A 24,453-nucleotide genomic window follows, 5' to 3' on the forward strand; every position below is an offset into this window, starting at 1 on the left:
TTGTGGTAACTACAGACACCACCCTGAACACGTGGTAAGTTATGCCACCTGCACTCTCCATTTACATGATGTTTATTGCAGGGCGAGGGTTAAGTGCTTGCACTGTTGCTATTACCCTCCAGGAACCTTCTTGTGGGTCCAGGCACTGGTGGAGCGATGAAGGAAAAAGAGGGAGTAGTGGGTAGAGTAGATAGTAGCAGGGGATGTGGTTCCTTTGGGACTTAGTCCAAGAAATACAAAATCAGGATGGAACTTACAAATAGAGGGACAAAGTCTTTCGGCTGCACTTGTGCAAACCCAGTGACTTCAGGAGAGCACAGTACAGAGTTTAACTATTCCCTGCCATTAAGTACACACATCGGCCCTAGAGAGAGTATTTAGACAATCATTCAAAGTTGCTCATACTGTGATTTATTACTCTGCCTTCTCCCTGCTAACAATGAGGCAGTCCACTGCAAAGGTTAAAATGGAGGGAAAAAAATAAAAAAATCATTTTAAGTCTGAACTCAGAGTTGCATCCATTTTCCAGTCCTCTTTGAAAAAGGCAAGTTCTTCCAGTTTCACTGCCTCCCATGATTAGGCTGGATTCACCATAGCATACGTGCTTTTTTGGTACAACTGCTTTTCAAGGAAGAATATAACTAACTGTGCTGGTTAGACTTCTAAAGCATAAATTTAACAGCTGTGTTTCTGGCCACAGAGATTACTCCCCTTTCCCTCAACACCAGTCTCTTGGTACATGGAATCAAAAAGTTCATGACTTCCAAGTTTCCTGCAATATCTTTTTCAAAACCCACTATTATTCCCAGTTCACACATTTTTGCTGGTGGTAGCTTATACACTTGTATTTTTATGAAGAGAATTGATTAAAAATTACTTTTAACCTACAAAGTTAGCACCAAAACGATCATGTTGATGTGATGGCAGAGGACTGGAGGGAATAATTGCCTTCCATCCTCCACCCGCTTCCTAAGCCCACTTCTAAGCTGGACCACCATCGAATCCTCCTTCCAAGTCCCTCAGCAGAACTTCACCTATGCACTCCTAATGTTGCCAAAACAAACCACCCAAACAAACTGGCATGGTGCCACTACGAGCTTGCACTGAATCACACAAATAGATCTTTAGCAAGCAGAGCTCTTGAAACAAAAACTTCTGAGCTGCTGACAGAAAACAGACTATCTTAAAAAAAAAAAAAAAAAAAAAAATCCGTAATCTAGCTCCAGTAGGGCAAAAAATTTCTTGCTAAAATTGACTTGCTGCAGAGGCTAATAAGACTCAGAGCTGCTGAAAGGCAGAATATCAGCGTCACACTAAGCACTTTAAGGAGCTGATGGCTGAAGACTCATGCACGTGCATAATCATACACTGAGGATGTTGAACTGCCTGTTTAGAAAGTACAGCAGATCTTTAATTGTGTGCAGGCCTGGAGTTTAATCCATTTTTCATCACTAAGCGTGAGACCATTGTGTTCAAAGAGTTCCTTCACAGTGTTTCTGCACATGGAGTGTTTCTGCTCTGTCATAACATCTTGCCTGAAGAGAGAACTCCATACCTCAGGAAAAGATAAGGTTTATAAAAGATGCAAAAAACCCTTATTTCAAAGCTGTGAAAACAGTAACAAAAATAAGCTTCCCAGAGAACTTGCCTCCTGCTGGTTTAGTTACCAGACATGTATTTGTTTCAATTCTTTTTCCCACTCATAAGTAAATTTTTAAAGAGTCAGAGAATGTTCAAAAATCTGGCATAACTTTATCAGAGTAGTAACATTAGACACATTGGTGGGAAAAAGCGGTACTTAAGATATATGAGTGCTTTGAGGAAAACTTCAGTGTTCAGCAGCACAAATGAGTATGTTGAAGGTCAGGCATCGCTGGCGAGGGTAGAAGTTGCTATGGGCAAATGTTAAACTGCCATGAAAAAATCAAACGAAAGCAAACAATTGTGAATGGCAACCTTTCAGGCAAGCAATGCCCCAAGGACCCATTTGGGGATACATTTTGCCACCTTAAAAATTAACAAGGAGAAGAAGGAGGAAGAGGGAAATACGGCCTCCATCTCATCCTCTGAAGAGATTGAAACTAGGACAGAGCAGTAATTGATTTTAAACAAGGAAGCAAAAGATTCACAAAAAGTCACAAAAAATGCAACTCACATCCCAGATGGACACATAAATTAGATTTTACATGTTGTGGAGCACAATGTAAAAAGTACACACACACACAATGAGATGAAAAATGTGCTCTACAGACATTTGGTGGATACATTTCTGAGGTCCTCAGCTTGTTTCCTGAAAACAAACTAAGGCTGGGATGTATACAAGGTCTCAAGGGACTAATAAGTTTTGAAGTGTGTGGTTATCCTGCAGACCAGCATTCCTGAAATAAACAGCATTAAAACAACCATGCTGTGTGGACACTGCCATCTCACATGATGGATCTGCAACAAATTGCAGTTATTTTTTTGCTGGTTTTGCTTCGTTCTTCCACACTTGCAAATGGCTAACCACAATCCAAATACAGCACATTGCTGCTAAGAGCTAGAGGCTGTATTGCAATTCCTTTGCTGCTCTTTGGCAAACAGTACCAGGTGTGATAATGAGTCTTTTACGGCCATTGCAGTTAGAGTACAGACCCTAGCTCAGTACCTATGAATTACAGAATAGCTCTGGGGTGCCTGGATGCCTTTTGGTGAAAGCCAGCCTGAGCAAGGACAGAGCTGGTATTCAGTAGTCAGCAGTTTCGATCCCTGGCCTCAGAGATTTCAGCATCAAACTCTCCAAGGCATACAAGAAGATGTATTCAACATCACCATCCTGTGACATAGCCCAGAGAAATCCACTGATGGAAGCAGCCATTTTGCTATGGGAATTGACAAATTCTATTGCCTTCCCTGCCGCCTGTGCTGCATCACGTTTCCATTGCATTATCATTTCAATACTGGGTGTCTGGTTTGGGCATAAATGTCTAGGTGATAATATTAAACTGCCTAGAAGCATTTTGAAGAATACTTAAGGTTTGCTCATCAGCATGAAAATAGTAAATTGTTCAAGAAAAAGTAACTGCTTATTGCCACGTATAAGATATCTAGGACCCAGGTGGTGAAACAGAAAGATTTGCAGAGACAGGTAATTAAATAAACACATTACATGCTGTCAGATCTCTGAGTTTTAGCTGATCTGGAGTTCTGGTCTGCTTACCTTTGCAATCTGCACACACCAGTTGAGGAGGTACTGAGAGCCGATGTTGTCCTTGTGCTCTCGGATGTAATCCAGGAGGCAGCCGTAAGGCATCAGCTGTGTGATGAGCTGAACAGTTGAAGTGAGGCAGATTCCCAACAAGCGACACACATGAGGATTGTCAACACTAGCCATCACATAAGCTTCCTGAGAAGAAAGGAAAAAAAAATAAATGTGAAACATTCCCTTTGGCATGACATGAATATTTGGAGACAGTTTAAAATAAGTTGGTCATCCAAGAAGTTGCTAAAATACTATATGCAAACTCTGTGTCTCATATCACATACAAAATACATATATTTCCCACTCTGTTGACTGACCATTCAGTGGAATGTCCAGATTTTGAACACCAAATTACCACTGAGATGCCACAGAAGAGCCAGTCTCTCACTACTGTACACCAAGCAAACATTGGACATAAAATCCTAGGAGACTGAAATTTACAGACCAAGGAGGAATTAATAAATTGAACACCAACTGGAAGCTGATGGGATTTCATCATTTTGAGCACTTAATTGCAAGGGCAACACATTTTGTGAACTTGTACCATATGGCTTTTCCCACAGACCTTTTAATAAAACTGACTGGAAAACAGTGTTTTTGAGAATTCTGCTCCCCTGTCAAGGTTGGTACTAACCGAGAAAGCCAAAGATCTCATTTAGAACGTGATTGACAGTCTCATTCTTTTCAGAGACCATGTTCTTCTTGACCATGTTCTTCAGTCCATGTCAACTCAAATACATTAATGATCAGTTCACTGCTTTAGAAGCTTTTATACTTCTCTTTAAGTAACAATGGGGAAAATACTGCCCTCAGAAAAGCTATTTTAGACTTATATAGCAATGTAAATGATACTAGGAAGGTACTTGGAATGTGGGAAGCAAGCATTAGAGCATTACAGCCCCTTTCGTCAACTGGAATTTTGGGGTTTAGTTTCATAAATATGTGAAAAATGTTGGTACACCCTGTATAGATTTAGGTGTCTATCTACAACACCCAAGATGCCTCCTCTTTTGTTCTTCTGTGGGAAGGGAAAGACCCCTTCAGAGGCTGGTTCAAATACATTATTTAACATGGCCATGGGATAAAAATTCCTGCCCTCATGGGGTTTGTGTGCAAAAACTACTTATGGATTGAAATTTGAGACCTATATTTATATTCAAACCCAGACAAATGCCAGCTCAAAGAATGTACTCCATTTGGGGAAAAAAATTAGAGCTGCAGTTGTTTGGTTTCTTTAACTAACTTTGTGTCTGATTTACAGTATGTCACTTTTAGACATTTAAAAGTGATTTGACTGAAAAGCAACACAAGAGGAAATTAATGGGGATTTTTCCATTCAGTGAGCAGGTCAGCATCTTGATTCAGCATCTGGAGTAACACCTACTAATCACCTTTTGGCAATTCAGGCTAGCAGTCCCCCAAATCATAGTGAAGACATGAATGGTGCAAGGGAAAGGGCAAATCTGCTTTTTCTAAGAGCTTAAGAAAATAAATACCATAGCACTTTACTCATCATCTAGCAAGCATTCCACAGACGTCACATAGCTCCACAGCTGGTGAGAACTATTATTAAACAAAGTTATTAAGGCAATGACGTTCAAGAAATAAGCAACCCCAGTTCTTAAGCTATACTTTCTGGTCTCTGTGTTGCTGCTTAATGTGCTAGCCTAAGCAAATCATGATGTAATGCAGCCTCTTTTGAGGTACTAGTTCTGCATTTAGTATCCTTGTTTTGGAGGCCTCAGGATGAAAATGGCCTCCAGTCAGACAGATTAAATAGGATCTCCAGCAGAATTAGTAAGAGCTCATCAACCTACAGCGTGATGTGGGCACACCACTGAAAAACATCCCTCTGCCATTGATAGCACTGATTGTGCGGGTTAGCTCAAGGAAAGATAAAGCAGGAACACCATCTGCTATTTAGTTTGTATGTATTTGTGGCATCATTTTTTGGAGATTCTTGAAAAATTTTTATCCCATACTCAGACAACGCGGAGACCAAAACAACTTCACTTCCCTATGCTTCCAAGCTGAGCCATTGTAAAGATGAAGGATGCCTCGCCTCCTGCTGGGATTCAGATCCACATTGTATTCATTTTGGCAGGGCAGGGTGGGGGGAAGACTGCCGAGTAGAAGCTGTTCTCACTGCCCATCTGCCGCGCAGCCCGCGTGGGGCTGACCCGGAGGCTGAGCACTGGGACGCTGCAGGAGCGCGGTGGGCGTTTGGGCCACACAGCTTTCCGAGAGCGTCCAAGGACTGACACCGCCTCTTCCATTTGATACTGCAAAGGAAAATAGGCCACCGCCTCCTCCTTGCAGAAAGCAGAACGGGGCTATTGTGTGGTTGTGGGTCCTTCTAAGTAGCCCAAGACATTAAAGTGGGTCTTTGTTTCAACTGTTTATCTTGGAAATCTCTTCGGGTGTGCTCTGACCTGCTCCAAGTATGCTTGGTATTCAACAACAACCTTCTGAATTAACCCTACCCTAATAAAGTCGGCCAGAGCTTACTCAGATTATAAGAGCTAAAGCTGCTGTGCTTGTTCTATACCTAGTATGATTCTGTAAGACAAATCATCTTTAATTAGACATTATTATATTTGAGGTTCCAGTGACCTTGAGGTTCCAGTTGTGTAGCAAAAATCTGTTTTGAGAAGTGCTTTTGGAGTTATCCCTCTGACTTCTTTCACTAGTTTTGTATTTTTTTAAATTTAGTTCTGAAATACAGAGTCTCACCAACCAAATTATCTAAAAATTAACAGGACTGAAAAAGCAAGAGCTTTTTGTTAAGTGTCCTAATTCAAAGAAAAAGCTAATGTTGGGATTTGCTACAAAAATTTCTTTTATAAGAGAAAGCACTTTGATACCACTGAAGAGCACACAGACCCTGCATATACTGCCCTGTCCAGTGATCTTGATGTGCTGAAGGAAGGATGAAGTATTGTCAGCTTGCTGATTAACCTTTCCTTCAGGATGCATGCTTTCAGGAATTTAATGCAGTTAAGTCCAAAGCATCCTTTGTGAACACTGTGTTATGCTCCTTATCACTGTGAAGAGCAAAATGTGGGGCAGAGGTCAGGGCAGGCAGCTGAGCAGCATCTCTGCCAGCTCCTCAATGCAGAGAATGCCAGTAAAGGGAGGGATCACAGGCAGGTGAGGGGCAGGAATGAGGGTCACATAGGTAGGGACCTGGGGAAGGGCTGAGACTTGTCTGGAGTCTAACCAAACTAAAACCAGAATGGATATTGCTTCCTGGACGGATTTGGAGATGGACCACCTATTCTCCTGCACTGATGCAATATGCCCATTAAATCATATGGCGCATGACATGCAATCTGGTGTAATGTATTGGAATTACACTGTTTATTCAGGGTGACTTGAAAAATCCAGTGAGCTTTATTATTGTCAGAGGCACAAATGGTGATTTGTTCACACCCTGAGACTTTTCACTACAAGGATGGGCTTTTTATTAAGATCTTCACCAGCCTCAACCATCTGGGATGAACCTTCCTACCTGAGGTGTCATTTGGTGGCCAAAACTGGATTTAAAAAAATCTCCTTCTAAATTCAGTCCCTACAAAAATAAAAAAAAATTCCACAATTTTCCCCATGGCTGAAGAACTTGTGTGCTTGATTAACAATACCAAAAACTCCAGACAAACAGGTCCATTTGGGACATACTAGGGACAGGACAAAGACAGACACATTCTTCCTAAGAATTAAGACTAAACCACAGCACGGGAAATCTGAAGTTACACTGAACTTCTGAGTGCTCCTCTCCTCACTCAGCATTCTCCTTTCCTTGTACAGAAGTTTATACATCCTTGTTGCTGCATGTTCCATGGCTTTGGATGTAGTTAAGATTTTCATCAATTCCAGGTTGGGGAAACTTTGTTTTTAGGACTCTGCCTCACTCATCATAAACTTAAACATTTATGAACTCTTAAATCAGTGTCCCATAGCCTTTTCTCCTGTTTTCTGGAGGGATGAGCTATAGCCAAACAATAAAATGAAAATCCCAAGCTTCCTTCAGAAGGTGAGATAATTTCTTGCATTCTGTGGCATAGAAATCAGACAGCTGGGATTTTTAAATTTTATTTTGGATTTATAGTTAATTTAATCCTGTTTAATTAAGGAACTAGTTATGACAATCCACTGGATTCATAAATCATTAGGTCTGTTGTTATTTGGCTTACTTGTACCACCATAATGACAATGAATGGTACAGGTTAAGGCCTGAAATGTCAGAATAAAGAAAAAATGTCCTGACCACTCCTTAGGTACTACCCCACGAGTATAAAATCTGTATTTGGATTGGGTTCATGAGAGACACAAAAGCCCTTCAAAGACTGGGCTACAATGTGCAGAACTTCTAGATGGAGAATTGAGTTTAGGAGGCAAAATATTTTTTCCCACACAAAATCCTGAAACCCCTCTAGTTGTTCGAGAAGAAAATCCACAGACCACTGACAATTTGAGAAAACAAACATGAAAACTCACATCAAGTATTTCCTTGTTGGCTTTTGGTGATGTAGCCTCTCTCAACTCTTTAATAGCCACAGGAATTTTAACCTTCTCTCCTTCTGGGATCCAAAGTCCCTACCAAAAAGAAGTACAAAGAGTTATTCAGTCGCATACCTAACAGGTTAATTCTCACAGTTACATATATATTTTACATCTTCTGAGTAGACTTAAATATTGTGAGCAATGGAAAGACATGGCAGGGAACAAAAATATGCAAAAAATGTGTCTTGTGGGTATTACCAAATTCCTGTTAATGGAGTGGTACTTCTTTTTCAGTCACCTCTACCATACTTTTGTGAAAAAACTTGTTCATTACTATGCCTGTGGAAATAGCCCAAGAGATGCATAAAGAGCAACTTTTGTGGATGGAAATATAACTAATTAGAGCATCACAGCAACTGCATGTGCAAAATTTTGCCACTTCCAATTTATAAATGATGGGATGAAAATGATTAGAATTTTCTCATTAAAATCCAGATGGCACCTGTACTGTACAAATAATCCAGTCCTAGACACACACAGTGGCAGGGAACTCTATGTCCCACTGGTGCAGTGCTCTACATCCACAGTGTCAGGAGCCATTTGGGTGGCAGGTGAGCAGTGTGGCACTGTGAGGACATGCTGCTGAAATCCCCAGCAGCGCAGGTGCACATCTTTTTGTGCCCCCGAAGTTCTAATCATAGCTGGACGCTTGATTCAGAATATAGAGCTTTATAAAGAAATATAGGAACCTTGAGTTAATGGAAAAGCCTGAAACACATATCCTGAATAAAAGGAGGAGCACAGAAAAGTGGAACTTGATGAAGAAACACAAAGGATAATCAAACACCAAGAGAAAAAATAACTTGTGAACCTACACAACTGAAGGTGTGCAGACGCTTTCACACATCTGAATCAGTTCTAATGGAAGAATGATTGAAAATTATAAGATCCCAGATGACACAGAAAAATGGGTTTGCATGGAGCTAATCAGAGTGCATTTTTTTTCTTCTTAATATTTACAATGGGGTGTATTTGACTGTGGTAGTTTTTAAGTCAAGATTTGTGTTCAGGTTCAGCAGTATGGCTTTGGCAATGTTTTACATAAACCTTCTCCTGTTACCCAGTTTCTAACAAAACAAATGATGATTGAGTAATCGCTCTACCCTTCAATAGATACATGCTATAAAATCTAGTTAAAAAAAAAAAAAAAATCTACACAATGATTGAAGTTCCCAGTTCTTGCTTTGTTTAGGTGGCTTCTGCAGGAAGGAGCAGGATGAAAAGGGAAAAGAAACATGGTGATCTTACCTTATAAACAGTGCCAAAAGCTCCAGAGCCTAAAACTTTGACCTTTTTAAATTCGGTTTCTTTTAAAATTCTCAGATGAGCCTGGTTTGGTGCCTCCCCACTGGGTGTCAGTGGTTCAACAAGCTGGTGCAGAGAGAAGATGATGTTAGAAGGTTACACAGTCTGGAAAGTTGAACACTTTGTGGAAGCAAATAAATCCTTCCTTTAAAAAAATGAACATTTGATTCCATCTGAAGTTTTCGGGAGGATAGCTCTGCTTTGACTCTCAGGAATAACTACCTGCTCCAAAAATCAAGCACAGAGTGGCAACTGCCATTTTGAAGCAGAATGAAGGAATACCTCTTCTCAAATGGAGGCTATGACTTCAAAGCCTTGAAACACATGGCATGAAAAATAATGTAATTACCACAGATGCTAAAGGAGATTATTTTTGTTTTGAACTTGTGAATAAATTATTAAAATGTTTAAAATAATGGGTGAGAATCACCTGCAACCTTTCATGTCTGCTCTTGTTTAATTTTTTAATAAAATTCCCATGCTACTGGTGGCTCCCCCAGACCATGCGGTGCACAAACAGTAATTGAAGCTCTGACAGTGATTCTTTCCTCAAGAAAAAGGATGTTGAATTGCCCATTGATTTTTTTCAAAATTTTATCTCAGCCTTATGCAAACAGCAATAATGCCCTCCGAAGATATTTAATGCTTTTATGATGCATAAGACAGCTTTTTCTTTAGTGTTTTTCCTTTTGCCTTTTTTCAAATAAAACTATATTTAGCTAGATTCAATCTGATTTTAGAGGCTCAGCAGCCTCTCTGTTGTGATGAAATATCCTTATTTTGAGGAGTCCAGAGGGTACAATATGAGCTGAGCACAAACTGAACTCTATCACTGCAGAATACAGCAGTATGTAAAATATAGTTTCATAGTGCAATGAAAAACAAACCAGCTTGTTTTGTTTTCTTTTTTGTCGTTGGTTTTTTTAAGGATATTAGCAGCTGACTCTGCAAAGCTGGCAAGTACAGAAAGAAGCTGGGATTTTAGCAGAATATTAAAAACAATTGGCTAATTTACTAGAACTTGACTAGAAAGAGAAGGGGGCTAACGACAAAAGAGCAGCTTCCACCCAGGATTAGGAATTTTGCTGTATATGAGGTATCCAGAGGGTGATGCTGTAATGCACACAAAGCCATGCAAAAAACCAAAAAGCAGTGCAGAAACCTTGTTCATGCCCAAGAGAGTGAACCATTCACTTTGATGGCTTTGCGGGCTTTTTGTGCTAAAAACAAAGCAAAGACAAGACACAAACTCCTCCTCAATTCCTTTCTCTCCTCTCCTTTTTTTTCCACAGGATCAGGTACGCACCTGACCAAGGGGGTAAAATTTTCAAAAGCACCCCGAGCTGCCACAGGACCCTCAAGGGTTGTGACACGATTTGAGGCTGAAGGTCTACACGGGAAGGTAATATGGATCAGCAAACACACTGCACCTCAACCTGAAGGTGTAGGTTTTTCCTGAGTAGACCATCTCAATGACTTTCCTTGGGTCTGAGACATCCAAATCCCTTAAATATTTTGCAAATTACAACGGAGAGGGATCGGATTTGAGACTGAGCAGGTGTTAGGTGCATGCTGCTCCTTTTTTGAGTAGCACAGCAGGCTCCACGTTTCCCATCCCAAGGGACTGCTGAGTTACAAGGCAGGTGCTTTAATCTCCTGGCACAAGGAGCAGGACACGCGCTGCCCCAGAAGCAGGGGTGCCGGCAGTGCTCACCTCCCTCTCCTGCAGCAGCCGGCGCAGGGTCCGCTTCCTGACAATGTGGCGTCGGCGCAGGTACAGGCCGATGCCCAGGCCCACCACCACCAGGCACAGCAGGCCTCCGACAACACCGGCTGCGATGGAGGGGATCTTGGAGCTGCAGCACACGAGGGGATGCAGGAAGAGAAAAAATTCTTAGGTGTTTGATTTTAAAGAAGCCCTACGGAGGTTGCAGGAAGCCTGATGTTTTGATCCAACAGACTCTGGACAGCCACGTAAGCCTATGTGACACTTCCGATTTCTTGGGCACCTGTATTTTCAAGTCCCTCATCCGGTATTGTGTTCAAAGTGGTGCTTAATTTCCATCTAGGCTTAAACCGTAAGTCTTCATTCTTCCCTCAGACTCGCAATTGGAACTGATCATCACAGCTTAAGTGAGGGGATTTCTCCTCCCTCCGACAAACCCACCAAGCACATGTGTTACCCTGGTTTTTCTGAGTTTCTTTATTAGCCTTTTGATTTTCATAAATGGAGTCAGATCTTTTAGTTACTGTACAATATTAGAGCAGTTTTCTACCTTTCCCACAGAAGTAATATAAACAAATCCTTTGTTTTTCATTCTCTGTCCTTTGTTTGCATATTTCTAACCTGAAAACAATTGTAACTGACAATTGGTCTGGCCATTTGGCTGAGGGGTGGAAACCCCAAAAAGCCAATCTTCTGCTAGACCCACAAATGTATAAAAAGTAAAAAAATAAACAAAGGGGGCTCTTCTTCTCTCGGCTTTCAGCTGTGAGCTGGGATCGGAAGCACCTCTGCCTTGCGAAATCTCGTCTGCGTGTGACTGCTTTGTGTGTCTCGGTGACACACATGAGCATCAAATCTGTGATGCCTGTGTGTGCCAGCTGTGGGCAGCCCTCGTGTGATCAGAGACACAAAGCATATGGAGAGAAGGCCTCTTAGAAAGGCATATGCAGTTGTGATGCCAGCAATGCAGCTGACATTCCCCACACCATTGGTGGGGCGGAAGGATGCTGCAAGGGTCACAGCGAATGTGAGATCATCTATCTTCCTTACAAGTACAAATGTCTGAAGCCAGGTATTGTGTACATTCCCCACTGTACACACAGACTACTGCCTTTTTATTAGAGCCTGGGTAATTGCAAATTTAAGTTGAAAAGAAAAACCTGCTTTCCAAGGTTGTTTTTTGGTCTGTCCTTAGAGATTCTTCCCAGCATTTTTCTAAGTTGCCTCTGGGATTACTATTAAATGCAGTCACTTTTTAACAGTACTTCTAGGCTGAATTTATCTTGCCACAGCATGACTTTGTGGCCAGAAACTAAATCCCTCTCTCTCAGTCAGAGAAGACTGCTTGTTGCATGACCTCGAGCACATCATGAAGCCAAACAGTGTCTTCACGTTGTGGCCAAGGTATAGGATTCAGTGGCTAAGATATAAGATCTAGTCTGAGTGTGATGAATGAGCACCCATCTGGGCAGACAGTATTTGGAGATGTACAGATCACAGGGCTGGAAAAGACCCTCTGCATCTCTGAGTGTCCTGTAACACAGGTAACTATATCAGTGCTAAACATCTCCCTCTTTGCCCTTAATACTTTCTTTTTCCGTCCCCTCCTTTTATTATTCTTCAGTAACAGATCCCTGGTCTCACCTTGACAAAAATTGTAGGCAGAACAAGATTTTCAAGTCTTGTGCCAGTAGCAATATTTCTCAGTTCTTTAAACCATTTTTACAGCTCTAAACCTGCTCCAATCTGTCACTTCCCTGTAAACAGCTGAAGACTTTAGTCCCAGCCTTGCAGTGTCCAGTGTGGAAATGTAAACACAGATACACAGACACACAGACACAGACACACACACACACATTCTTTCCAACTCTGCCATTAATTGTAGCAGATGAAATACTCACCCATTTGGACAGCCTTCAAGACCTGGCCCTTTGCACCTGTAAAAACAAATGAATGTTACAAACATAGTAGTTCTGGCCTACATACTTCTGTAATTCCAACTGAGAAGAGGGCTACTGATTTGAAAGTTCGTGTTTCAGAGCAGTCCAAGTGTTACCATAGGAATTTATAATAGTCATACACTCCATTAAATATCAACAACCTTGCTCCAAAAACTTTTATCTAGAGAAATAGCTATGCTGCATACTTAGTTGAAAAAATGTTTTAAAACAATGTTTTAGCATGTGGTAGAAGTTGGGGAGATAGATACACAAAATTCATGCATTCCCTGTCTCTGTGCAGAGCCCAGGGCTGACTGTGGAGGTTAGAAGTTGCCTCCTCCTCCTACATGGACAGAAATGCATGTGGAAATATGTCATTGCAGACCTTTCTGCATAATCCTTGTTTCCTGATAAGGTGAAGATTTCAATTTCCAGACTCTGTATTGCACTGGAAAATTTGGGTAGCAGATACACAGACTTCCATCAAAAAATGGGATTTGACAGCACTCTCTCAGGCTACAGTTTGTTGGCATGTGTCCATGGTATTTTTCCATTAGAATCCAAAGTCTTATGTTACTGGTAATGTAAACAGGTACAATCATTATCCAGAGAGCCAGGAACTCTAATAGCAAGTCATTCACCCTCCATTTGAGTTTAAAATGCTCAAAATTTTGGCAGCACAGTGCAAAATAAAACATAGTGACTGCATTCACTTGATGGTCTAATGAGTGTGAGAGGCACGGTGCATTCCCCAGGTGCTGCTGGGCTATGAGATGTATGTTCTTCATGGGAATTGTGGTCTTTGTGGTGTCTACTGAGGAAGGAGAGCATTACTGAGAGGGTGACATCACCCCTGGAAAACAGAGCACAGGAAGGAGTAGAGTCCAGTTTGTGGTATCCGCTCCCTGTGCTGACTTAAAGAAAATGGATCATCCCAAAACAATTCCAGAGGAGGTCAAGTAGGGGGTAAGGAGTGAGCCCATGCCAGGAAAACTGCTCTGGAATCCCTCTCACTGAGAGGAGGAACCAGAAAAATTTCAAAAGGCCAGGTAGAGTTGCAGATTTTCTCTCGTAACTTGGTCTGGGTCTGGAGAAGGAAGAGGTGAAGCAAGTACTCATTTTATTGGGTTTTAGTTTGTTTGTTTGTTTGTTTTCATTACTCAGCTCTTCCCTTGTGTATTTGCCTTGTTTCTGGGCCAACACAGTGCTCCAAGACCCAGCATCTGGAAGGTCTTGTAAGTTCACTGGGCTCCCATGCAAGAATGTGCATCCTGGTGTCCTGGACATGCTGGAAGTGCTGTGCATACCAATTCCCGGATTCCGGGTGCTCAGCTTTGTTAGCTTTCCTACCAGCATACAGCCTGCTTTGTTTGCTCAGTCGTGTAACTAAGCACAGAGAGGCTGCATGTGAAGACCATTGTTGCTCATCATCATAGGAGGCAGATCTTGCCTTGGGTTTCTCTCTTTGGGTTCTCAGTGGAAAACTGATCAGGGACTCCAGACTTCACCCAGTCAAGGTCTACCTCCTGGATATGAATTTCTAATGCAACAAAGCATGTGAAGCTGCTGTTGATAAGAATGTGACATTAGAAGACCTCGCCTAATTTCAGAATATGACTACTGTCCCTCAAAGTATCTCTTCCTCAAAATTCTGGTTTGCCATGCTACTTCAAGATGGCAAGTTCTCTGTGTGCTTCCTAATTGTAAACAAAACTGGCTGAGGGGATTGTAGCTACAGTCCAAGGAATGACTAACCAGTTTGCCTCTTACAATCAAAGTAGAGGCAGGAGAACTGTAGATTTTTATCAGTCCCCTTCCTTTCCCCACACAAATCCATCAATATCAAGTCTCGTAGGGTAAAGCGAAAAGGTGTTTGGGAAGAAATAGAGAGATCAGCTTGTGCTTTTCAAATCCCACTTGGTTTTCTGATTAATTTCACAAGTCAGAAAAGAAACAAAGACCATAAGAACTATCCCTCCAGGACTATATATAACTATCTTTCTTAATGTGGAATTTTATGATGATATCCTACATAAGTGACCCAGATTTTATGGAATCTAAACGATCATGTTTTCCATTCTGGAGTTATTTTTCTTCTGCTTAGAAACCAAAATGACAAATGTGACCTTATGTTATGAAGTAACTCAAGACCTTATGTATATATGAGGTGAATATAACAGCAGTTGTAGTCTTCGATGTATTTCTCTACTTACTTGAAAATTAGTTCTGTGTACAGCTCCTGAAAACTACTTCATCCTGAACTACACATTTTCCCCATCTATGTAAATACTAGTTGTCTCAGTGCAGACAGCTATTTATTTCCTAAATCCATCAAGATTTTATCAACTTTCTTCTTGACCTATTGTTCCTAATTTGATGTAATACAGTCAAGTTGTTATGATTGATGGCCTTTCAGAGGGGACTGACACTGTAACAGCCTAAGTTACATCACAATCAGAAACAGAAAACTATTTTAAAATCTTTTTAAACTTCACAAAAATTTTACTTTGTCCTTTCTTTCTACGTAACTTTCCAAGAGCGACAAAGGCATAGAATTTGTGCTGTGCTTCTGCAGCCTTCCCTCTCAGATCCCCTGGCCACTTTCTCATCTCCCCCAAAAATCCCTTAGCATTTTAAATGGAGACTGGTGAGACACAGAATGTTGATAGCGACTCTGGATGGAGGCAGGATGTGCCAGCCAGTGGTATTTGGTACAGTGGTGGCCTCTTCTTCTCCTTGCTTAGCCACCCCAGTGGCTGTGTCTGAGTTTATTTCCTGTACTCTGTGAGACTGGTAAGGAAAAATCAAATCCTTCAACACTGACCAGATTAATTAAGATGGTGAGTGTCTTTAATTTATGAACATATGGGGTAATTCCAGGACTTTTGAGATGTTGCTTTCTTTATCGTAGCATATAATCTCAGCTGTACTAGAGGCAGGGCAAAAGGAAAGCTTGTGTACAAAATCCCCGAGACAACACAGGAGAACTGGGAGAGAAGGGGTCTTTTGGGCTAAGCAGGGGAAAGCATCCTTCATTCTGTTTCCTAATGAAGGCTGAAAAATGGACTCAGCAAAGAAAATAGACTCAAAGGGATTCTTCATGACATTCCATAAGTAGCAATGTACAACCAGTACACATACCTAAAGAAAAAAAATGAAATGCATGACAAAAGTCAGCTGGGAAGAGAAGTCTTTTACTGGAAGCTTCTTCAAATAAGGAAAACAGAGAGAGATCCTGGGAACCCTTGCTTGCATGACTACTGAAGTCAGCACACTTAATCATGCTGATAAGATTTTGTGGGCTCTAGCCATGAAATTGGACAGGGACAGAAATGAAGTTGTTTCTTGTCATGCAGGAATTGCTGAGACTGTGGTTTCTAAGGATGCAAAAGCTTTGTGAGACAGATGTTTTCCACTCAGTGCTGAACAGATCCATTCCCACAGCAAAATGAGGGAAAGGCGTTAAGAGAAATGGCATAACTGATGGATTGCCTTTAGAGGGACAATGCTGTGCCTTGACTGCATGTTCCCATATTATAACCCTGACACTGGCTCCCTACTCATCCATGGCCACAGATGTCCCATCTGTATAGCAAATATTGTAACACTACCTCCTTCTAGCTCTTTGAACCCTTCAAGGAAACAGCCTATTTCATCTGCCACATTTGGGCATCAACCTGAATAGGGCTATTGAGCATGCTCACAATGTAACTGATGCAAACAGCCCAGCACTTTCATGTGAAACATGAAATTGATACTACTTTTTATGTTCTGCCTTAGTAACACAGGGCCAAATACACTGAGGCTTATGTTGGGTAGCCCTCATTTTAAAGTCTCCTTACTGTAACCCTCCTGCCTGACTCTTGTGGTTTCCCCATGCACTACTAAAGCAAGGCAGGAATTGACTTCTCTGATCAATTCTGCTTGGGGAACTTGCTTGTGCACTAAGAGCCACTGTGTGACTTGTTTTACATCCCTGTCTGGCAAATTATGTTCTCCAAATCTGCATTAGGGTTTAGTGTTTGATCTTACTACCAAGGCTGCACAGTGGAAAAAAAAAAAAAAAAAAAAAAAGCCGTGTTTAGATGTGGTTACTCATTACACTATTCAAGTAATCAGCTGCATTTCCATTTTCATGTGGCCAGTTAGAAGAAGGATGTTGGACCACTGTGGCCAGTTTGTATCAGTAGGGACTACTGAGGTCATTAATAAAGAACAAACTTATTACAACCCCTTTTCAACTGAGAAAATTTCTTCTCAGGCTTGCAGTGAAAAGCCTTGATAAGCCTTGTCTATGACTATAACAAAAAGCAGGAAATTGTGGCAAATACACCAGGCTGGTATAACTACTGTCTGAAAACCATTGCACTGAATTTCACAATGAGAACTAGAAAGGGCTCTTGCTGATTCCACACTTCATCTCCTTTTTTCCACGAAGGTGGGGAACTGGCAGTTGGATTAGCTAATATGCAATGTGATGGTTGGTCTGAGTATGTTACAGCTCCTCTCTTGCAACACTTATGGGCAGGTTATAGAAGGATTTTGGATCAGACAGACTTGTAGGGTGAAAAGCAGAGGTCTAGGAAAGAAAATACAACAAACGTGGGCTTTTTGTTTTGAAGGCACCACGGTCCAATAACCAGCTCTCAAACCCTAAAATGTTTTCCTGTGCATCCCATGTGTTTTGTAGGTTGGAAATCAGGAGAGGAGACAACTGTTACTTGTGATGTAGGTTAAATAGTTCAATACATACCTTGTTACAGGTTGCAGTTGAGGCGCGTCCCCAAATGAGGACAAAAATGGCTCATATAGATTGAATTTACTGTGATGCCTGTTAAAAAAGCCCCACTCACAGGGATTTAAACTCAGAACAAGGGCTAGCATACAGAAGGAATGGAAGAAAGAAAATCACTGGGATTTCCCTCCTGAAGGTTGAAATGTGCAGAGAAATACGGGCCCTGGGAACCCAGCATCCACCAGATGTCACTGATGTTCCTCAAAAACCAGAGAACACAGCAACAAGCCATGTGGGGAAAAAAGGGTGCCATCACTGGTGGGTGAGTCCTGTAAAATTCTCTTTTCAAGTTATCAAACAAGCCTGTTTCAAACCCCTTAAACTATTTTTCCCCTTTCCTTCTGCCTAAAGACAAAGAACCACCGACCTTTTCCTACTTACAAAGTTTGCCACACTCTGCTTACATTAATTGTGTCCTCCTGACCTCTCTAGCTCCCTGCTAGTTCTTCTCAGTGGTTTGACATGGGACCATCAGGAAGAGAAAGAGCTCGAGACAAGCTGTTTCTCTGTTTCTTTTCTTTCCTGTCGCCATTCAATCCCAGGTTCTACTCACCCCCGGGTGCAATTTGGATGGCAGAGCTGGCAAACGTTATTCCCATCGGCATATTTCCAGACGAGGGTGTCATTCTCGCCCAGAACCCCTGCTGGGCAGGATTTCACACAGTGGGGGCCATCTATAAAATGGGCACACTTCATGCAATTGTCAGGGCCCTGCAGAGAGAAACAACTTGTTTATAATGCCCTTATATCAACCTATTCAGAAGGAAGCTTAGAAGATAAATCTAAATGCCTTCCCCTGCTGGAAGTTTTCAGCATTGCCTGGTTTTATTACCTTGCTACCTGATATTCTTGCAAGTAATTGCACTTGCAGAATGGACCATACAAAAGACAGTTCCCGCTGCTTAAAGCTAGTATTTTCTTACATTACAGTGTTGCTTCTTTTTCTCCCCTGCCTTCTGTCTGGTTGGAAAACTTGCATTTTGCATTTTAAATGGGGAGGAATTTAATGACACCTTAATAAGGGGTTAGCTGAAAAGCAGACGGCTTGGTTGCTACCTGGTGCAATCTACTGTCACATAATTTAAAATAGTGGATATAGACCCCCTGATACCTCCCTGAAATATGGAATCAAATAATTATTTTTCTGGTTTCTCAGCACAGGTTCTTTCCTCTGTTAGGAAGAAGCATAGAATGATGAAGGCAACCCAAGGAGTCCATGCTTTTTTTTTTTTTTTTTTTTTTTTTTTTTTTTTTTTTTTTTTTTTCACTTTGAAGACTTAGCTTGTATTTAAAGGCATTGCCTTTGGCCATTTTTCACAGAACTGTTTTTATTAAGACTGTAACAGCACCATGAATGACCTAAATATTTTAAAGCAGGGGAACCAGCAATTGTGGGTCAAATTCTACTATAGAGAATAAACAGACCAGATCCACAGTGCTGGTTGCAGTAGGACAAAAAGTATGACACACTATAGGAAGATTATTTTAATCACTGTAATGTCTAAGGGTCACTATAATAGACTGATTACTAGATGCTAGGCAAATATGGAACAGGGGGTCACTGCCTCAAGGAGTTTATAATGTAAATAACATCCTTGAGACCATGGTGCTAGAAGAGAATGGAAATGCTTCACATTACTGAGCAGTGACTCTTCAAACTGATGATGGATGTCCTTGGTCTTGACAGGACAGGGTTAATTTTTGCAGTAGCTAGGAGGGGCATGGCTAGGACATGGGGGTTATTCTATATCCCCTCATGTCATTGCCATGGAGGAATGAGTTTCTTCTAGGGAGAAGGGGTTCCTTCTGGTTGAGCAAGCATGCTAAAGGGTACACTGGGGTAATACTGGTTCTGAGCAATTACGTATGAATCCTTCACCTTTCTTGTACGCTGTTATTAATGTTGTTGCTGTTACTGTTCCCTTTCTTATCTCATTGCTGTTTCCAGTAAATTGTTCTTATCTCAACCTATGATTTTCCCCTCTTATGCCTCCAATTCTCCTCTCCAGCCTGCCAGAGGGGAAAGTGGGGAGGGAATGGGTGAGTGGCTTGTGGTTTGGAGAGTCTCAGTGGGAGTACTTAAGCTGGGGAGTACCATTCCTACACCACAACAATGGGCAAGGGTCAAACTCTCAGAGGCTGCTGAGCATGGCAAGAGGTGTTTAAAGAATTGGCTTAAATAACACAGAGGTGGACCTGTGATGGAAGAAGATTTGATCTCAAAACAGAGGTATGGAGTTTTGCAATTAAGATCTGAGTTTGATCTAATGTGTTCACATCAGCTTGGAAGCTGAATGGTTACATGCTACTCAAATGTTTGCCAAAGTTATTATTTTTTTTCTGTAGAAATACAAAAAATATTAAAGACTCTACAATGTCTGTGACTGTGGACTACATGTCAGAAAATAAACTAACACCCTAACACTAATAAAACTACTACTATTAAAACTACTACTAATAACACCCTGAGGTTTCCTATCCTGCTCCCGTGCCAAGATCTTGACTTCTAACCACCCCATTCTCGACTTCACCTCAAATAGGGTTAAAATGAGACCTCAGGATTATCTGAACATGGGAAATACATATTAATACACGATTTGAGGCTCAGTTTGCTAAGATGAATCGGCTCTTACAGGTCCAGTGCAGGTGGCATTGTACATGGTAGAGTTTTGCACCAGGCACTCAGGGTGGCAAGGGAGGCACTTGGAGTCCTTTTCAAACTCTCTTGGCTCCCTGGAAAACAACAACAACAAAAAAGAGAAATAATTAAACCTCAGAAATAATAACAAGTGATAAATTGTGGTCTTCTCTTCTTTTCCAGACTTTTCCACATTACATTGATGGTACTGAGACAGGAGGAGGGACCCTCTTGGCTACAACAGTAGCACTTGCTCAGGGCAACCAGGAGGACATAAAAGTAAGAGAAATTTGGTTGACAGTGAAACACATGGCTCTCCAGATTGCACACTACAAATTAGTTTACTTTCCCTTTTAAGCTAATGTCACAAAATACTCACAACCATTTCTAGGGGCTTTTAAATGATAGTGATGCAAAGAGATCAGCAAAAACAGTTCAGGTGATTCCAAGGCTACAAATAATAATTAAGAAAGTTAAACAGCAAGGCACTGATCATTAAATTCATGTCCTCTCTCCAACACATAATGAATCATTAAAATATGAAAGTTGGGAACAGATGGTTTTAATAGCAATAAAGCTGTTCCACTTCAAGTAATGGTGTTATTAATTAAACTAAATCTACCCATCATTTGACACAAAAAAATGCCCCAATCTGCCCTTCAGGTTATAATAGCTGCTAGAGGGAATTCACCTTAAAAAAAAGGCAGCTGCTAAACTGCAAGCCACTAGAGAAATACAAACATCAGAGGCATTAGAACCCTGACAAGTACTTGCTTAATACTCAGGAGCTTTAAAATCAAACTTTGTAATTTTGCTGCTAGACGTGTCTTTTCCACCTACATCACCTATTGAATTGACACACAAGGCAGCAATATTTTTTTTCATGACCTGAGTGAGGCTGAGGCAATAATTTTGCCTGAAATTGCTGCTCTCAGAGATTTTTGGATGAAAGTTCATTCTCTCTTCACTGCAACTTTGCACACTGCAAGGGTGAGCTGCTCATCTGGGCAAATATAAGAGGAAGGAAGTCTACCAAGCAGTGAAGCCCTGGCTCTGGGGATTACTGAGCTCCCAGAGACTCTAAATGGCTCTGGCTCTCACCCCGTGTACTTGACATGACATTCACAGCTTGGGCTTTAAACTCCTTTCTTTCTTATGGGAATGAAGCCCAAGGCTTAGCCTCCTTGGGCCTCCAGATAGTCTCCTTGTGGGCTTAAGGGGATGTTTTCTTAGCAGTCTCCCTGTCAGGAGCTAACTCCTAAGCAATACTGAACGGGGAAGGAGAGGTACCTTGGCTAGGTACTGTGGTTCACGCAACATCTCTGCAAAACTGGGGAAACCCCGTACAACCAGAGACCCAGTCTCTTGCTTTCTTTCTAGCTACAACACATTTTAAAAACCAAAACCCCCATACCATCACCAAAACCTAAAGCACCCCTGAGACACCTTACCCTTGCAGGATGTTGCATTGTTTCACACATTCTTTCTGACGATCAAAAAACCTGCAGGAGAAGCAGTGGAAGGGCCCAGGGCCCCAGCAGCCTACGTCTGAGCACAGGGGGTCACAAACATGCTTGGCAGCAGCTGAGAGAGAAAGAGGGACAAGAAAAGACTTGAATGTCAAGGCAAGAGTGTGGTCAAACTCTCCATTCTCCCTCTTTCTGACCAACCAGTTTCCCCAGCTTATTCCAAAACAGATATGAATCTTCTGGTGGAGTGGGAGAGGAGTAATCATGCTTCTCTAAATCTCAAAGCCTGAAATTGAGTGACTTCTGGCCATTCAAAATAAGAATGATCTCCTCTGTGACAGCTTAACAGATGTATAATAAAGTTAAATCAGGCTGAGGGAGCTGGGGTTGTCCACTCTGGGTAAGAGACAGCTCTGGAGAAACATAATTGGGGCTTTTATGTACTTGAAGGGCAGTTAAAACAACTTTTTAACAGGGCATGTGGTGACAGGACAAGGGGAAATGCTTTTAAACTGAAGGAGTGGATAGATTAATGGCTACAATGAAGACATAGTTACAGTGGGTGGTGAGATGCTGGCATGAGTTGCAGAGGATATGTTGGTGGATACCTAATCCCACAAAGTTCAAGGTCAGATTGGATGGGGCCCTGAGCAACCTGGTCTAGTGAAAGACATAACTGCCCACAGCAGGGGGGTTGGCCTACATGACTTAAATTAAATGATTTAAAGGTCCCTTCTCACACAAACCATTCTGTATTTCTATGACAAATTTCTAAAATGCAACAAATTCATACTCTGCAAAACAAAATAATTAGATTTTGGCCCAGGGACCACTGCAGTCAATAGCAGTATGGTTGAAAAACAGCTTTGACCTGGTCAAAAAAGACCAGCGTTAGGAGTTAGCTTTTGTGTCCTTCAACTGATGTGGCTTCATTACGTTCATAGTAGTGAAGAAGCTCCTGATTTGCTGGACACCACAAAATCCACATTTTGGTGGGAAGAAAAAAAAGTCCCACACTTCCCTCACTCCTTCCATTAAAGCGGTATCACTAATGACTCCAGAGGAACATGGAGAAAAAAGCCTTGCTTGAATCATGAAAATGCAAGCCTACTCTTGAATTTCAGCATGAGCTTTAATGGTGAGCAGGAATGCAGCACTCACTTACCACACTCATTTTTATCTCTGTTCTGTAAAATCTTCGTTTTCTGGCTCTCAGTTGCAAAGAGGCTGCGCCAGTCCATGGTGTCAGCATAGCAGAGGTTCTTGTTCCTCATAATGGCAACATCTCCATCACTTATTTCCTTGAGGGAGCGCAGCCCTAGGGACTGTATCTTCAAGTTAACAACTGCAAGGGAATACTGGCCACTAAAATGGAGATGGACAAATAGAAAAAACATGCAACAAAGGTAATTAGTAAGCAAGATTTACTCAGCATGTTTTTCTTTTAGTTGTCAAATGCGTCTTGCTGTGAACTGCATTTTCTTCAAGCAAGATTCTGCTCAGCCCTCTAAACTTAATGCCTCGTACATTACACGCCTATTACGTAACAACTGCAACATTCACATCTGGTTTTGCAAGGGCTTTTTAAGCTAAAACTGGCAAGACACAAGCGTTCTGCCAAGTAAATTATGTGGAACAATGGCTGTAGGTAGGTGAAGCAGCTATTATTTTGTGCTTGTCCACCAAGTCATTCTTCAGCTTGGTTCAATCCTAGGAGGGCATTGGAAGCACTGCTGATGTCTGCACTGCTTGGCAGCCTCCATCCACGACTGCCCAGCTACCTCAAATCCCACAGTGCTTCTGATCATATTATGACTTAGCTCAGACTGTAAAGAGCACTTTCTGTCCTGCCTGTGCTTCCAGGGCGGTGGGGGAGACCCTGGTCCTGAAAGCAGGCTCAGGGCAGGCCTCCATATATGGCACAGAGCTGAGGGTCTTTACTCCCAGGGCGCATTATCTGTGCTACAGAGATGGTGCTCTACTCCTTGCAGGGTTTGCCCCATTTTGCATCAGTTTTGGGACACCAGAGTCTCACACTGCTGGCAACCTTGGTGTGCTCAGCCAAGGGCAGCTCAAAACAGGGTTTCTCTTAGAGTGGCTGTGGCACATAATTTACTTACTGTTGCTTTGTTCTGCCTCGTATAATCTCCAGATTTTCAAAAGCATAGAGATCAGTAGCATTCTCAGGCCAGGCCTGAATCAATAAAAATCCTGAAAGAAGAAAAGAAGATTAAAAAATAATCATAATGGAAATAAACCCACTGGCAGCAGAACCTTCTCTCTAGCAAATCTTGCACCAGGAGAAGGCGCTTGTGCTTTCCCTATGCTTATCTGAAGGATCTCAAAGTCTAACATGACATTTTAGGAACCAAGGAGATATTTTTAAACCCTGTTTTATAAACAGTTTACTTCTTAGCCCACCATGAGGGCTTAGGAGCGTAACAGAGCATGTCGGTGAGCTGCACATCCTGCCACACCGAGTCACTAGCAACCATGGCTCTTGCCAGTAGATACCCTGGCTGAGATGCTGCAGACTCTGGATCTGTGGGAGAAAGACAGCACTCCATTTTTCAGCTGACCCCAAGGAAAAGGAACACTGAAAAGTGGGAACAGAGCAGAATAGCTACTTGAAGTGGATTTTCTGAGGCAAGCAGAATTCTCCACTCAGCTGAGGTGTTTGGGAGGAAGGGGAGAATTTGGAAAATTGCAGGCTACTGAATGAAGCTCTGCACTTAGTCATTGCTGCCCTGAAGGGAACCACACAGGTGAGAGAGAA

General features: G+C 41.8%; 1 protein-coding gene across 2 annotated transcripts in view; it reads right to left on the reverse strand.

Moving 5' to 3' along the window:
* Window positions 1-24,453, reverse strand: part of EGFR (epidermal growth factor receptor) — a 158,355-nt gene that overhangs the window by 14,300 nt on the left and 119,602 nt on the right. For both annotated transcript variants that reach the window (XM_040058184.2, XM_040058176.2), the window contains exons 11-20: window positions 23,798-23,888; window positions 22,843-23,042; window positions 21,660-21,792; window positions 20,204-20,303; window positions 18,124-18,281; window positions 12,737-12,772; window positions 10,824-10,965; window positions 9,053-9,175; window positions 7,739-7,837; window positions 3,200-3,385 (exon numbers count right to left, since the gene is read on the reverse strand). In XM_040058184.2, the coding sequence (XP_039914118.1) occupies window positions 3,200-3,385; window positions 7,739-7,837; window positions 9,053-9,175; window positions 10,824-10,965; window positions 12,737-12,772; window positions 18,124-18,281; window positions 20,204-20,303; window positions 21,660-21,792; window positions 22,843-23,042; window positions 23,798-23,888 (1,268 nt within the window). The remainder of the gene's footprint in view (window positions 1-3,199; window positions 3,386-7,738; window positions 7,838-9,052; window positions 9,176-10,823; window positions 10,966-12,736; window positions 12,773-18,123; window positions 18,282-20,203; window positions 20,304-21,659; window positions 21,793-22,842; window positions 23,043-23,797; window positions 23,889-24,453) is intronic.

This window comes from Hirundo rustica, chromosome 1 (genome assembly GCF_015227805.2).
Source record: "Hirundo rustica isolate bHirRus1 chromosome 1, bHirRus1.pri.v3, whole genome shotgun sequence".
Classification (NCBI taxonomy): Eukaryota; Metazoa; Chordata; class Aves; order Passeriformes; family Hirundinidae; genus Hirundo; species Hirundo rustica.